The following is a 17,283-nucleotide window of genomic DNA, read 5'->3' on the forward strand; positions in this document are numbered from 1 at the left end:
GGGCTGGCTGACTGGAAATGCCGGCTGGGACCAGAAGTCGGAGCCTCCCAGACGGAACCTGGGCTGGTGGAGAGGAACCAGAAGTAGGAGACCAGAGCCTCTATTCTGCGGCAGGTGGAGAGCCATTGACATGCTTTGAGTGAATCAGTTCTGTCTTTACAAAGTATGTCTCATCCTTGGGTGGATGATGAGTGCTCAGTGTATATTGGTGGTGGTGCCTTAATGGTGGTGCCTTGAATGAGCTGGATGGAAAGCAGGCTACTTAGGAATCCGTTGCAACCGGCCAAGAGACATCCAGGGTGGTAGCAGTAGCAAAAGGGATGATGGGGACACATATAAGAATTTCACACATTTCAGAAATCATTATTTTTTAAAAGGAGAAGAAAGAAACAGAGACCAAAGCAACATATAAATTCTATTACACATTGTGGAACAATGTGTTAGTATGCTCTCATTTCTGTAAAAAAAAAAAAAAAAAAGTGGAACTATACATATAAGCTATAAACACATACAATTTCTCAGAAAGGTATGAGAAAAATAGACACCATGGGTTGTAGGGCATGGAGAGGAAACTGTGCAGAGGTCGGAGAGTCTTTTGTACCTTTGGCACGCTAAACCACATGAAGGTGTTATCTATTAGCTAAAGAATATATAATTTCCCCCTTACTGCTATACACAGAGATAGAGAATAACGAAAAGCGAAAAGGTTTTGGAGACAGATCTAGGTTCCAATTTTGGCTCTGATACTTCCAAACTGTGGGTCTGTGGGCAAATTAACTTCTTTTTGTTTCTGTCCTCTTATTTTCAGAAACAGGGGTAATACTGGCTAATTCCAAGGTCGCTACAACGATTAAACAAATCCTATAACAAAGCATCTGGTAGAATATCGGCACAGACTAAGGACCCAATAAGTAGTAGCTATTTTATTACCAACAAAACTTCTTTCATGTGAATACATTCTTAATACAAAAAAAGTTCCTTGATCTAGTCTAAGGTATGCTCATTAGCTAATCTTATTCCTACATTAAATATTAACACTGTCCAAAAACGATTAATGGAATCCATCTGATGAACACAATCCATTACGTATCTATTTCTAGAAATTTAAACTTAACATATTATTTATATGCATTTCGAGGCAGATGTTAGCTTTTTTACTTTAAATGTCATTGACTCTAGCTTTACTGAATTCATGTATTCACAGAGGACTAAATACCAACGAGGTGCCATAAGGCACCAGGAAAATAGATAATAAGTTGCTATCCTCGAGGAATTGACAACTTCAGTGAGACAAACAGGTGTGACCTTCAAGCAACCATGGCCCCGATTTGGCACAAGAGATGGAAATACTGGCAATGAAGCACCCAAATCTGTAACATCCCTTGTAAAATGTTAAGTCACATGGTAAGGAAAGGTTACTCCGCAAGCATTTTCTTAGGTTTCTGGGTTTCTTCTTCATGATACTGTGTTTTCAATCAGTTGTAACTGTGGCAATAGCAGCATTCTAAGTGTTACAAAAGATGGGTCACTCAAAAGCCTTACTACTTGTTTGAACAGTCACATCATTATTAAAGCATTCCCAAACAAAAGTTTCTTTGTTATACATTGCAATGAATAATTTCAAACCATTTTCATGTGATATGTTCTGGCTCAGATCTGCCCCAGCCTGTAAAGATGAAGCCTTAGACAAGAAAACATCTGGGATTTGGGGAAAATTTTTTGTTAAAGGCAGGAAATAATGAACATCTTCCAGGATTTCAGAAGTGTTAGTGAATGCTTCCAAGAAATGAAGGCGTAAGGCCAGAGGAAAATACACTTCACTTCATGTATGGCACAGCGGGGAGAAAGTGATGGTATGGGGGGGATGCTTAACCAAAAAAATCTACATAATTATACAAATATTTCTCTTTGAAGCAGATGCATCTTGGGAGAAACACTAATACAAGACTGTAGAGAAACAACAGTAAACACTAATTTCTACAGAAGCTTTCGCTGATGCTGTAAATATGTTATGGATGTGCACCCGGGAGGAACGACTGACTTCGTATTAGCAAGCAAGTCCTGTCTCTGAGCCACAGGAGGGTACACGCTTGTATGGCCCCTAGCTTCCTATAGTGAAAGCCTGAAGCTACATATTACAGTTGAATGAAGGTTGGATTAAGAGGCTAATCTAATGCTATATATAGACAGCAACACCAATTTAATCTCCGCCCCTTCTCCCTCCCCTTCCTATTTCCATAAATCTCAAGATCTGAGTTACAAAGAGACTGGGAACTCTAGAAGAGAGAAGAGGCCCTCCCTCCCCCCTCATCCCCGGCTGTCTTTCATAAACGAAGTATTAGTTCAAGTGTAAATTGCTTCCAAACATCCTTAACGGGCATCATAGAGAGATCAGATCCGGTTTTCTTCTACAGCTCCCACAGACGCCAGAGGAGATGACAAGTGGGGGTGGGTGGGTGGAGGGGTGAGGAGGGCAGGTTGCCAAATGAGAACTACCTTCTCCCGAGACTACTCTCACATGCGTTCATCTCGCTCGTAATGGGGTGCTCTCCTCTCCACCCCACCCCGAGTCCAAAGCCTCAACCCTGCCTTCCCCGGGAGTTACATCTGGCGATGCCACGCACGGGACGATGGGCACCCGCCACTTCCCACCTCGTGGCCGGCGCCTGGCCGCTCTCGGTCTCCCGGGACGGCCAAATGTGGCAAGTGGCGGGTCTTGACTCCGGGGCACTGATACGCGGTATAAGTGATGGTAATGGGGTGGAGGGGCGGCTTCCCCACCGAGAGGAAGGAAGCCGCCCCACCAGGCACATGCTTCCTCAGGGCCAGCTCCGGCAGGGGGTAAGCTCCCGGTGGGGCTCTGGCTCCGGTTGTCGGAGGCTTCCCGGCTCCCCCCCTGCCCTACCTGGGCTGCTTCTCACCTGTCCGAGGAGGTAGCGGCGACGCGCGAGACTGGGGGCTGCAGCGATTCCGGCAGCGGCGGTGGCAGCGGCGGCAGTGGTGGCGGCAGACAATGGAGGAGTGAAGGACAGACACATTGACACCGACACACGGAGCTCGGCGCAGCCCCGCCTACCACGCCGCCCCGCCTGCCAGCCCGCCCCCGTCCCGGGCCGCTCCACTCCCTGGGAAATGAAGGGGAGTGTATAGGGAGAGCAAGGAAGATGCATGCCCCTAGCAGAAACTGCCGAACACAGAAATTCCAGAAAGAGAATTTAAATACTGCGTGTCCCTAAATATCTGCACCGGAAAGGATGGCGGTGGGAGACGTGTAACAGGCATTTAATTCCCCCCCTCTGATTTTCTCCATTTGGTTTTTCCTTCCCAGGCTGTTCCAATGGGAGAATCTCGCTGCCGCCTCCTGCAGCTCCTCCTCCCGGCCGGGCCAATGAATCGAGGGGGGCGGAGACTACCGCTGGGCCTGCAGAGACTGCCAGCCCGGCTCGCCCAAGCTCGCCCGCTGCTCGCCAGCCCCCGGGAGGGTGGAGAGAATTCGAAAGCTTCCGCGGTTGGCTACTTAATGTCCTAGTCTCAAGTTGCCTAACCTTGCGGCTGGCGTTCCTAATACAGACACGTCGTTTCTTTTTAATACTCCCAAAGAAACAATAGCTGTCAAGCTGGCGGAAGCAATGGTTCACATAAAGAAAGGCGAGCTGACCCAGGAGGAAAAGGATCTGCTGGAAGTCATCGGAAAAGGTGTGGGTGCTGGGCTGCGGCGGGGGCGCTGCCTGCCTGGCCCGGGAGGGAAGGGGGGCGTGGCGGAGCCCGGGCGGCGCCCCCGGCCCGGCTGACCCTGGGTTGCGGATTTGAGAGGCTGACATCCTGCGACCGGGAAACTGCGCTCCTACCTTTGGTCTGGGACCGGTTGCGGGGGCGGAGAGGTGGGGAAGGAGAAGCGCCGCTGGGACGGGAGCGGAGGTTGCAGACGTTCGTCTTCTAAATCAGCTTTTGGAAGGGTTCACATTTCCAGGCTCCACTTCGGATGATAATGAGCGACCCGGGGTGGGGCCTCAGAATGTGCATTCTTCAAAACTACTAAGGTGATTTTGACCACAGTCCGTCTGGGCGATAGTGGTCTGGAAGTTTCAGGTTCTTAGATCGGTGTCTAAGGGCCGTTTCGACTTCCGGAGGCCGAAAGATCTGGATCCCTTGGCTGTCCCCGCCCTTGCTTGGGGCGGGTGGAGGGAGCTCCTAAGGAGAAGGGTTCTTTACAAGGGCACAAAACAAGGTCTGTAATCTGCCGCATTGAGGCTTCTGAGTCCAGGGCCTCCCTGGCTTCCTTCCAGAAGCCCCCGTCCGCCGCAGGAACTCGCAGAACAGAGAGGAGGTTGCGGAGGCGTCCACACCGCTCTGCGCACTTCGCAGGGCTGCGACCTTCTAATCGCACTCTTCCGCGCTTTCCCTTCCATTCTCCCAACGCGCGTCCCACTTCCGCCGCTCCGGGTCCTAGGGAGGGAGACGCAGGCCCCGGGGACGAGCCAGAAGCCATGTTTTCCGCTCCGTCCCCGAGTGGACGTCCCAGAAGAGTTCCCGAAGTCCCGTTACCTGGCAGGTGACAATAGCGTGACTACGTGGCTTCTGCACTGTCACGGCGCGGCGATAAGGATGTGTGGGAACTGCGGGCATTGTTCATGTGGCTGTTTTAAGCTCCCTCGAACGGCAGAGGAGCCAGTCATTGTAACATAAAACTTCCCAATTTCCAGTCTTTCTTTTTTTCTAAGTAGCCTGGCTCCCATCTGGACCTACAGAGAGAAAGGCACATGTATTCTTTATACTGACAAGAAAAGTCTAAACGTAAAGGAGAGAAATATCGGATTGGAACTCAACAGGTGCTCATGAGCTGAGCCCACCCCATCTGATCTCGACAGGTTGAACTCAGTCACAGCTGTAATTTGCTATGATGTGTTCTTTGCCTAGAATTGTGGGACTTGGAGTTGGTGCAGATTGTTCTGCACGGTCCTCGCTGACCTGTTTGGCACTGCAGTCTCCCTTTTCTGCCTGTCTCTGGTTCATGTCCCCGTGCCTTTGGTGGCCCTGGGATTCAACTCAGCAGCCATGTGAGTCTCAGCTCTGTGCCAGGTACAGTGCTGGGCAAAAAAAGGAGACAAAGCATCAACTTATAATCCACCAGGGATGCAAATTCTGTTTTTAAGCAGTCCAGAGCTATCACCCTCTCTCAAAAGTGTAAACAAGTGAGCACTTTTATAAAGGGGGTCTCTGAAAGTGGCAGGTGGTGTGTGTGGGGACGTAGGGAGGGAATCCTTGGATACAGTATTAGGTGTCCACTAGTTTTTATTTTTTAAGATTAAATAAAAGAATTAATGTGAATTTTGCCTGGTTAGCACTGTGATTTTTTTCTGGGCCCACATCGTGCAACAAATTACACAGACACTGTTTCACCTATTTAATTGGTCCAAACTGATGAGAAAAGAAGTGCGATGGACATAGTATGTGATACATTCTTGTCAAGTGAAGGTCTGTGGGACATTACCATACTCTTAAAAAAAAGTAATGGGAGATAAGAGAAAGTAACAACCGTAGCCAACCTTTACTGATTGTTATTTGGGGCCTGGCATAATTCTTAGCACTTTACATATATCCATGTGTTTAATCTTGATAAGCTAGGAATTATTTTTAAGCTACAACATTATGAGGGACAGCATAGGACGGTAGTTAACCTTCAAGTCTGATTTGGAATCCTACCTCATTCATTTGCTGGTGACTTGGCCTTGGGCAAATTACTGTTTCTGAGCCTTAGGTTCTCCATGTGAAAAATGGTACCCACCTCACAACATTGCTATAAGGATAAAATGAGTTAGTATGAGTAATGTGTTTAAAATACTGTATTGGCTATTATTATGGTAAATATGGCAGTCTCTACTTGATAGACAAGAAACCAAGAAACTGAAAAGTTCAAATAGCTTGCCCAATATAATACAGGTAATAAGTGGCAGAGATATCATATGGCCCACAGTCCTAGAAATATGCTGGACTTGAAAACAAACTAAACGAAATGAAAAAATGAAACCAGCACCAGAGTGCATACCATATCTTATTCACTTTGAGAAGCAATTTAATTGCAGCAAAATATTTTCATCTGTCGAGTTAAATTAATTTTAATTGTAAATGTTATTGATTTTGTAGTTTTGTGTGCATTTAAAATTTGTAAAATAATTTTTGGCTTACAGTTGAATGAAGCTCATAAACAAACTTTATATTCGTACTCATAAGAAGCAATTTTCTTTAAAGGAGGTGAGTAGAGTTCTGATTATTTTTCCCTTCGGTACATTTCTCAACTTTGAGAAGCACTGGCTTAGTCAGTACTAGTACGTGGAACTAACGATAAGTTTCCAGCCACGTGTGACCTGTCATCTTGGCCAATCTGAAATAAACTCAGCAAATTTTTGAGTTCTCCCTCTGGCTAACCACTGCCCTCCAGAAGTTAAGCTGATTTTAAGTGGGACTTACAGTCCAGAGAGTACCGCACATTGCTACTGGACACTTTTAGACAATTTCTTCTTCTGAGTAAATGCACATTCTAGGTATTCTACAGGTTGTTCATTTGTTAGAATGCCAAAAAGAAGTTCCAGATGAAACTGAGAAGCTGTTTCTCACATATCCATTTAAATCATAGTCACTGACAGCATCCATTTCACAGCATTTCAGAAGAGAAATGAAATCACTTAAGCACAGTTAACTGGGTTATATTACTTGTAGATTGACCCATTCTTCTAAGCTCTGATATCTTTTTCATTAAACACTGAGGAAACACTATTTCAAAATAAATTAAACTTAAAGAATATAAACTATAAAGTCTTTCATTACTTATCTTGTTTAGTACTTGAAATCCCTGGGATCACTGTTGCCGACTTCACAAGAAAGTAACGTACTTTTATTATTATTATTATTATTATTTGTGTTAAAGGAGATGTGAAGCAGACTCGGACAGTAAGGTTTATTCTACCAATTTTATTGGAGTATAACTAAAGTACGATAAATGGTACATATTTCAAGTGTACACTTTTTTAAAAGTCAGTTTTGACATAAGTATATATCCATGAAACTACTGCAATCTAGACAATGAACAGTTCTGTCACCCCCAAAATGTTCTACATACCCATTTATAATCTGTCACTCCCTCCACCCCTATCTCCAGGCAACCACTGATAGATGTCACTATTGATTAGATTTCTCTATTCTAGAATTTTATGTAAGTGGAATTATACAATAAGTATAATAAATATTCCTTTTTTTTGCATGACTTATTTCACTCAGCATCATGATATTGAGGTTCATCCATACTGTCCCAATAATTTGTTTCTTATTTCTTTTATTTCCTATGCATGGATATACTACTATTTGCTTATCTGGTGACACTGATGGACATTTCAGTTGTTTCCAATTTGGGACTATTAAAAGAACCTGCTCTAAGGTCCTGTGTAGTTAATAATGTTATAGCTAGTACCTCTGGTATAAAGAAAGATTTAGGTCTACTAATAATTATAGCATAGAGTTCAAAGACAAATTTAAATTCAAATACGTAGTTACTATTAACTATATGACTGGGCAGGTTTTGCAACCTCTGTGGGCTTCATTGTCTTCCTTTACAAAACAACAGCTCTTTTAACTACTCTAATTTTTATGTCATGATTCATAATCCTAACTTGAGGACATTTTGTTACAAAGTCTAAAAATAGATACACATAGGAGAATTTAGAAACTTTACACTTAAACAGATTCACTATTTCAAAATATTTATTGTAATTAGAAGTCTCTATTTTATTATTTATTTATTTATTTATTTATTTTTTGCGGTACGCAGGCCTCTCACTGTTGCGGCCTCTCCCGTTGCGAGCACAGGCTCCGGACGTGCAGGCTTCAGCGGCCATGGCTCACGGGCCCAGCCGCTCCGCAGCATGTGGGATCTTCCCGGACCGGGGCACGAACCCGTGTCCCCTGCATCGGCAGGCAGACTCTCAACCACTGCGCCACCAGGGAAGCCCCATATATTATTTTTAAATTCAGACACTTTAATTATTTATACATGATTGTACTTATACATAAATGTAACAGCAACTAACAAGCCAAATAGTTTTTTAAATACTTAACTTAGATATAGATTCCTCAAAACATTCCTGTTGAGGGATCCCACTAAATGATTGAAACTCATAAATATTCAGGTCTCATGACTATCTGATGGATTGCTGGAAACAGAAAATGTCATGTTAGTTTGTTTCTCCCTTTTTGTTTGTTTTGGCTACTTCTTGTCTTCAGTAGAGACCAGTGGTCCCAAACTAGATATTAGAAATGTCGCAATGAATTATATTATGCTGCTGTAAATATAAATAACAAGAGCATCTAATATGCACTGAGGTTGTACTCTGTGCCCCGCACCAAGACAAGCCCTTAGTCCTAAGAACACTATGGGATGAATGTTATTATTTCTGCTTCCTATATAAGAAAACTGAGGGTTTTATAGGACTTGTTCAGTTTTATAGTGGTCCTGAAAGGGCTCTTTTATAAGAGAGGGCAGTAACAGTGAGAATATCACTCTTATCATCATCTCTTCTCTGCTAAAATGCTGGTCCATCCAAATAAGTTATCTATCCTACCCTAATGGAGCAGATTGGGTTGTGTTTTCTTCTCTGGAGCAACTTGGAGAAATTCTCACAAGGGAAACAAATTATTAAATATTACTTTCGTCAGTTATGTCTATTCATCTTTGTCTCCATTGAGGATAAATGTTGACTCATTTCCCATCCCCCTTATAGTACCACATCCCCTCATCTTAAGAGTTTGTTAAATCAGATTTAACATATTTCTTTCCCAAGTAAAGCAATTAATCTTTTAAATTTAATTGCAAAATATTGTTTGAGAGTCTACTATGCACAGTAAGGAATGACAAAAAATAAAAATCCTTCTGTGTAAACTATGTGTTTCCCATTTCCATGCTATTCTAGACCTTCTACAGTTTCCTACTGTCATTAAATTAGGAACTCCAAGTTAGAAATCATCAAAAGTTTTTCCTCTTGGGGGTATTTTGCTCATCTATTTTCCAAAATATGTTTTCATTCTCTAGAAGCCCAAACAGTTTCAGAAAACTTTTCCCATCCTGGTCCCTGCATTTCAAAAGACTAACTGGTATTCCATGGTATGTGAGTGAACAACTCACCTTTTTTTTTTTTTTTAATTGCCCTGCGATTGGACAGATTTACCATACATTGTTAGCCACTGGGCTAAACATTTTATAGAATTATTGGCCTGTTGTCTAGTATGAGCCAAATGTTTTATGATTGCAATCCCCATCCTTTCCCTAACATATAGCAGGCTTTGGCATGATCACAATCCCTATAGTATTCTCCCTTTATTGCGTAAACATCTCTCAGTCAGATGGAAAATAACTTTAGTTATTCCTCAGTGGATAATGGGGTTCAGCTGAAGCATCTTCCTCAAGTGAAACGTGCGCAGGAGGTTGTTCTAATTCCTTTCCAAAGATGTTTGAGAGTCTCTGGTGAGAAGCCACAGGTATGGATAAGCTGCCCCGCACAACTTGCTTGCATGCTTGAAGGCTTTCCCCTCTCCCTCTGTAGCCATTCAGCCAGTCATACCAACTGCCCTCAGGTGGAGTGTGGGATCAGACAAATGAACTATTGGCAAAATAGCTGCTGTGGTAATTCGGGGCCTTGTAGATCACTCACTTGACATTTCCCCAGCTGAGCTATTTCGCTACCAATCTAGGAGACATTTCTGTATCTCCCCTCTGTTGGTGAGGGGCACTCAGACCATGTGCCTAAGAAGCAGGTTGGGTAGAAAGAAGCAGGCTAAGCTTGATTCTGCATTCCACCTTTAGCTCTGGAAGAATTGCAAAGTTTAACACATTCTTGAACTGTAATTCTAAATTTAAAGACAAGAAATAACTCCTAGTTGAGGATGCTTCTATTCTTTTATGTCCTTTTAGAGGAGAGGCTTATCTCATCCTTTCTCCCTGAGAACATGCAATTTCATTATCCTGTGCCCTGTCACACCAGAAATTTTTTGGCAGAACATGTGATTGGCTCCTATTAAGGATGATAATAGCAACATTCTCTCCTGCAACTGTGCCTTAGTATGCCTTACAGAAGGCTGGAAAACCTGATAGTCGTGGCCCGATTACAGCTTATTTACAAATTTACAGAGACTGACCTTCAGGTTTACATCAGATGGCTTTCAGTATGAGAGTCTGAAGACTGACCATATGGCACTTTTATATAGTACCAGGCATAAAAGATACATTTGCCTCAGCATTTCCAAACCAAGAATTCTATTAGGAGCATGCCATCAATTCACAGGACGTAGTGGTGACAAGGTATATAAATACTGACTGTATTTTGAATTGTTATTACATTGCCTGCAATTTAAGCTTTAGATGGTGTGTTGGATTAGATGCCCTTTAAGATTTGTTTCAGTATTAAAAGTCTTATGCTTTGTGGTTATTGTATTACTGCCAAAAGGAAAATGTGACCAATTTAATATACTCTAAGGCCAGTGGAAGTAAAAGCAAGATGGAGCTATTTTAGTCTATATGAATCTGTTCTCTGGGATAATTACTTTGTGGAATAAACAGTATGCGATTGATGCTTTATTTCTTAGCAACCTGACCTGACTCATCTTAGTTTCACAGATAACCCTTTAAAGTCTGTTTCCTTGATGTTAGATTTTTTTTCAGATTTTTTTTCTGTTCTAAATATAAATAACCTTTGCACTTTCTTTCTTTCTTTTTTTTTTAAGGTACTGTCCAAGAAGCTGGAACATTGTTAGCCAGCAAGAATGTTCATGTCAACTGCTTGGATGAGGTAAAATTTAAAACATTTAATAGAGTTTTACTTCCTATGAGAATGGATAATATATAAAATCTAATAATAAGAGTTGTTTTCTAGCATTTGTGCTCAACTTATACTAAGCTCTAAAGCAAATATCAGCAGACAGGTTGCAAAAGACAAATAAGGATGTAAAAACATGTTTAATTTTACTGGTAATAAAATAAGTGACCGTTAAACCAATTCCATATCATTTCTTGTGAAGTGTGGGAAACATTGGACTTTTATATGCTACTGGATTAGGTGTAAATTGGCATCATATTCTGGAGAAAATTTTAGAATATTTCTCATTTTTAAATATACATATCTTTGATCCAGCAATTCTACTTCTCGGGAGGGTTAACTGACCTAAACTCAACTTTCTAGAACAATTACAATCCAGAATAACTTTCTGAGATGGTAGTTTCTCTTCAGAGCTGTCCAGTATGGCAGCCATTAGCCATGTGTGGCTAGTAGATACTCTATTATACAGGACAGTTCTAGTACTAGAACATTAACTGAATTTCAGTTTCTCATGCAGCAAAGGAGGTGTTTTGTTAACCCTTTACCCACACATGGGTAGTAAAGTTAATATCAGACAAAATAAAGTTTAAAGCAAAAAAGCAAAAAAAAAAAAAAAATGATGAAGACTCTTTCTTATAGAAAGCCGATAAACCACCAGGAATATACCAGCCTTAAGCCTTCACTAATAATCTTATAAGCTTTGAGGTTCATAAAGAAAAAGGTAGAATTCAAAGGAGAAATTTATAAAACCACAATAGCATCTTTTAGAAAATGATAAGTAGAAAAAAGTATTCAAGGGATGGAAAATTTGGATAACCTAACAGTCTATGCACTTTATATAAGACAGAAATAGTACATCTCCATTTACATTTAACACTGTTAAAAATTGGTTTATGTATTATACTTTTTTTTAATGAGTTTTTTTCTTTTTTAAAAATTATTTATTTATTTATTTATTTATTGGCTGCGTTGGGTCTTTGTTGCTGCGTGCGGGCTTTCTCTAGTTGCGGGGAACGGGGCGGGGCTACTCTTCATTGGGGCGTGTGGGCTTCTCATTGCGGTGGCTTCTCTGTTGCGGAGCACGGGTTGTAGGTGCGTGGGCTTCAGCAGTTGTGGCACTTGGGTTCAGTAGTTGTGGCTCACGGACTCTAGAGCGCAGGCTCAGTAGTTGTGGTGCTCGAGCTTAGTTGCTCCGCGGCATGTGGGATCTTCCCGGACCAGGCTCGAACCCGTGTCCCCTACATTGGCAAGCGGATTCTTAATCACTGCGCTACCAGGGAAGCCCCTGAACAGTAACTTTTGATAAATGTTGTGTCTCCAGTTGTTTAAAGTAGGAAATTTCGACTTCTATTTCTTCTTTTACCCAAGAACTATTCAGAATTTTTAAAAACATTCAGGTTATATGTTTTATTCTTTGGAGCATATTTTTGTTTATTTTCAGTGTTATATTGCATTTGGTAAACTTGTTTAAAGTTAGTTAAAATTTTCCTTTACAAAATAGTATAATACAGGACTTCCCTGGTGGCGCAGTGATTAAGAATCCACTTGCCAATGCAGGGGACACGGGTTCGAGCCCTGGTCCGGGAAGATCCCACATGCCGTGGAGAGGCTGGGCCCGTGAGCCATGGCCGCTGAGCCTGCGCATCTGGAGCCTGTGCTCCACAGCTGGAGAGGCCACAACAGTGAGAGGCCCGCGTACCACCAAAAAAAAAAAAAAAAGCTACTGTTTATCAAAAGCTGTGTCATGTGGCCAAAGTCATATTCAGAGGAAATTTTGTAGCACTTGTTATTGTACTTTAAATCTTTGTGTTGTTCTGAGCTTTCAACTCATGAAATTAGATAAAAAGAATAAAGTATACTCAGAAACTATAAGAAATGAGTTAAGAAAAATAAAATAGAAATAAAAAATTTTTTAAACCATCAAGCACAAGCAACAAAAGAAAAAATAAAGAAAAAATTAAAACCTTTGTGCTTCAAAGCACACCATCCAGAAAGTAAAAAGAAAACCCACAGAATGGTTTTACAAATCATATCTGGTAAGGGACTTGTAACTAGAACGTATTAAGAACTCATACAACTCAATAAGAAAAATGACATATAACCCTATTAAAAAAATGGGCAAAGGATCTTCTTCTTCCAAAGAAGACATATGAATAACCAATATGCACATGAAAAAAGGCTCAAAATTAGCTGCCAGGGAAACGCAAATCAAAACCACAATGAGAGGCCACTTTACACCCACTAGGATGGCGATAATAAAAAAATATAGAGAGATAATAACAAGTATTAGTGAGGATGTGGAGAAGCTGGAACCCTTGTGCTTTGCTGGTGGGAATATAAAATGGTGCATCTGCTCTTTAAAATGGGTTGACAATTCCTCAAATGATTAAACATAGAGTTACCATATAACTCAGCAATCCTAGGTATGTAACTAAGAAAAATAAAACATATGACAATACAAAAACTTGAACATGAATGTTTATAGTAGCATTATTCATAACAGCCAAAGGTGGAAACAGTCCAAACATCCATCAACTGATAAGTGGATAAACACAGTGTAGGATATCCATGCAACAGAATATTATGCAATCACAAAAAGGAATGGAGTCCTGGTGCATGCTACAACATGGGTGCATGCTACAACATTCTGCCAAGTGAAAGAAGCCAATCAAATAAGACTAATATTGTATGATTTCATGTATAGGAGATGTCCAAAATGGGCAAGTTCATAGACACAGAAAATAGATTAGTGGTTGCCTAAGGCTGGGTAATGGGATGGGGAGGGGTAACGGGAATGACTGCTAATGGGTATGGTATTTCATTTGGTTTTGACAAAAATATTCTAAAATTGATTGTGGTGATGGTTGCACAACTCTGAAAATACTTAAAACTATTTAATTGTAATGTTAAATGAGTAAATTATATCACAATGAAGCTGTTAAAAAAGAAAAGATAAAACACAGTTATCAATTTAAGACCAAAAAAATAGACACAATTTGGAAAGTATAAGCAAGAAAATAATAAATAAACACCAAGGAAGTGAGAGCATAACTGCAATTATAAGAGGAATTGTCATAACTTTTTAAAGCCAATTCATTTGAAAACCCATATGAAAGTAGTGATTTTTTAGAAAAATAAAAATGAACATATTTATCTCATATAGAAATAGAAAAACTGGGATAATTAAGGAAGATTTGTATAAATGTATTTAAGTGCCAACTACCTTCTAAAGCTGCACACCTGAGTAAGCTTTACAAAACATTCAAGGACCATTTAATTCTCATTTTACACAGATTGTACCATTAGTTCATAAAAAGATGGGAAGATGCCTAACTCATTTGATAAAGTTAGCATAATGCTGATGCCAAAATAGGAAGAAGCCCAAGCAACCTATGGGCTCAATTCACTTTGTAAATACAGATGCAAAAACACTATATAAAGTATTAGCAACTTGATCCAGTAGTGTATCAAAAGAGTAATAAGACTTAAACAAGTAAGGTTTCTCCAAGAATGATAGGATGGTTCAGTTTAGAAAATCTTTCAATGTAATTCACTATATTACAGAATAAAAGAGAAATATAATCATCTCAATAGATATAATGCATTTGATAATATTTAACTACTGAGGGTAAAAACTCTTTTAACAACTTAAGATAGAATGGCTTTTCTGTAACTTGAACAAGTTTGCAGAAACCTTCCACAAGCATTGGCATCCTACTTAATGTTAAAACATGAGACACACTCCTATACTTAATGTTTAAACCTAGGAGCACCAAATTCAAGACAGGGAGGTTCCTGGAGCTTCTATGAGTGAGCTGCGCACAGATTTGGCCTCCTTGGTATTCCTTGAACCCAATGCTCCTCTCCCCCAGAGTTTTACACTTTCATTCTCTTTACTGGAGCATTCTTCTTCTAGTTATTTACGTCCTTTGCTCCCTCCAGGGCTTTCTTCAAATGCCACCTGCTCAGAGGGACATTCTTTGACTGTCCTTTTAAAAATAACAATCTCTTCTTACCTTCTGCCATTCCCTCTCCCCCTTACTCGATGCTGTTTCCCTATAGCACTTATTATCACCATCTGCCTTGTCACCCCTACTAAAATTTAGTGCCAGGGACTTAGACTTTAGGGGCATGGAATTTGCTTATTGCTACCCACAGTGCACAGATCTGTGTCTGACATATCTTAGGCACTCAATAAATATTTGCTGAACGAATGAATGCTGCATTTAATGTATAGAGTTGTAACTTAATAGACTAATATTGATGAATTCTTTGATTTAAAAATTATGGGAGAGGGCTTCCCTGGTGGTGCAGTGGTTGAGAGTCCGCCTGCCGATGCAGGGGACATGGGTTCGTGCCCCGGTCTGGGAAGATCCCACATGCCGCGGAGTGGCTGGGCCTGTGAGCCATGGCCGCTGAGCCTGCGCGTCCGGAGCCCGTGCTCCGCAACGGGAGAGGCCACAACAGTGAGAGGCCCGCGTACCGCAAAAAAAAAAAAAATAAAAAAAATAAAAAAATAAAAATTATGGGAGAGAAACTTTATTTTTAGGATCATCATATTTAAAGTTTTTAAAACTACTGAAGTTTTAATCTCCTTATCATTTTCCCATTACTACTCTCAAGAAACACTGACTACTACTAAGTTGCCTCTTGTACAACCTTCCTATGATTCTCACATCAACAAGCCTCTGATAATATTGATGACGATGTTCATTATAATAGTCTAGAATCATCAAGAACAATTCAAATTATGTTAGTATTCTAAGATTTGCTAAAAAAAAGAGATTATATATTTTAGAGAGGTTTTCATCCAGAGTAACTCTGAAATTCCAGCACTCAGAGGGTCTCTCCTGGATTCTGAGAAGATTTACTTACAGGGAACATCTCATTTATTTATCCACCAAATAGTATTAGGTACTCAACATATAAAGTGGGATGTTTCACTGGATATGGACAGAACATATGGAGACTAAACAGTGTAGCCTGGTGTAAACACTACCAATCATTTCTCCATATTCATATAATCATATATATAACCAAATCATATATATGATCAACATATAAATGTGATTTTGAGGATCATTTTTTAAAAAATGAGAACACTCTAATATACATTTCCCACATCTTGTTTTTCTCATTGGCAGTAATTCATGGAAATTTTTTCAATTCAATAGATACAAATGTATTCAATTAGTAACATCATACTATTCCATACTATTCCATGCTATGGATATACCATATTCAACTTTCCCCTTGATAAGCATTCTATTTGTTTTAAGGTTTTTCCTTACTTTTTTCTTTTCTTTTTTTAACTCATTTATATCTGCTTGTTCATTTCTTTCCCCAGGAGCTAAGTATGTGTAGTAGAGATGAGAGCCCTGATAAATTTAAGTTTTGGTCCTTGCCCTGGCCATTTTACTAGTCATGTGAAGTTGAGCAGTTCTTCTCTGAATCTGTTTGCTAATCTGTAGAAAACCTCAGGTAATAAAACCATCTTTTTTCTTCAGCAGTTTATGGAAGATCCAAGTGGGGAATTGAGTATAAAAATGCAGATTATAAAGATGATTTTATTAATTCATTTTATTTTGTGTTTTAATTTAATTGCAGGAATTGTTCATAGGCAGGGGGAAAGGTAAATAAGTAAACTTAATACTTTTTTTCCCTTTCTGTTAAAGAATGGAATGACTCCTCTAATGCATGCTGCATATAAAGGAAAACTTGATATGTGCAAATTACTTTTACGACATGGAGCTGATGTAAATTGTCATCAACATGAACATGGATACACAGCCCTCATGTTTGCTGCACTTTCTGGTGAAGTTTTAGCATTTATTCTAACATACCAATAATAGTCACCTATACAAATCTGTTATAAGTATATGTACATCATGTCTTGTGGAAAGACATGGTGGGAATCGGTTTTGAAAAGCTATAATGTATGAAGTATGTTATATAGTTTATTTGGTGATGTTTCTTTAGTTATTTAAATCACTTGATTCTTTGTATTGACAATATATTTTGTTTAGAGTTGTGGAGCTAGATCTATTATTCTTACAATTTAGTTCCTTTGCTGTTCTATAGTTTTATATATATATTTTTTTTTTTTTTTTTTTTTTTTTTTTTTTTTTTGCGGTAGGCGGGCCTCTCACTGTTGTGGCCTCTCCCCTTGCGGAGCACAGGCTCCGGAGCACAGGCTCAGTGGCCATGGCTCACGGGCCCAGCCGCTCCGCGGCATGTGGGATCTTCCCAGACCGGGGCACGAACCCGTGTCCCCTGCATCGGCAGGCGGACTCTCAACCACTGCGCCACCAGGGAAGCCCTAGTTTTATATTTTGAAGTAATATGAAAGCTTCTTTGTTGTCCTCTTGAGAGAATACCTGCTATGATAGGGCCATTTGCTTCAGTGACATTTAAGTACTAAATA

At 40.4% G+C, this 17,283-nt stretch overlaps 2 protein-coding genes across 2 annotated transcripts in view; one reads left to right on the forward strand and one right to left on the reverse strand.

Moving 5' to 3' along the window:
* BZW2 (basic leucine zipper and W2 domains 2) overlaps positions 1 to 2,944 on the reverse strand; it is a 58,831-nt gene extending 55,887 nt beyond the window's left edge. The window contains exon 1 of the mRNA XM_079711326.1: positions 2,922 to 2,944. The gene's annotated coding sequence lies outside the window, so the exon portion shown is untranslated. The remainder of the gene's footprint in view (positions 1 to 2,921) is intronic.
* A 685-nt stretch (positions 2,945 to 3,629) lies between these two features.
* ANKMY2 (ankyrin repeat and MYND domain containing 2) overlaps positions 3,630 to 17,283 on the forward strand; it is a gene marked incomplete at both ends in the record, with an annotated part of 33,931 nt that continues 20,277 nt past the window's right edge. Inside the window, 3 exons of the mRNA XM_079711325.1 lie at positions 3,630 to 3,696; positions 10,768 to 10,832; positions 16,535 to 16,673. Coding sequence (XP_079567451.1) covers positions 3,630 to 3,696; positions 10,768 to 10,832; positions 16,535 to 16,673 — 271 coding nt within the window. The remainder of the gene's footprint in view (positions 3,697 to 10,767; positions 10,833 to 16,534; positions 16,674 to 17,283) is intronic.

Source organism: Hyperoodon ampullatus (assembly GCF_949752795.1).
Source record: "Hyperoodon ampullatus genome assembly, chromosome: 9".
In the NCBI taxonomy this organism is placed as follows: domain Eukaryota; kingdom Metazoa; phylum Chordata; class Mammalia; order Artiodactyla; family Ziphiidae; genus Hyperoodon; species Hyperoodon ampullatus.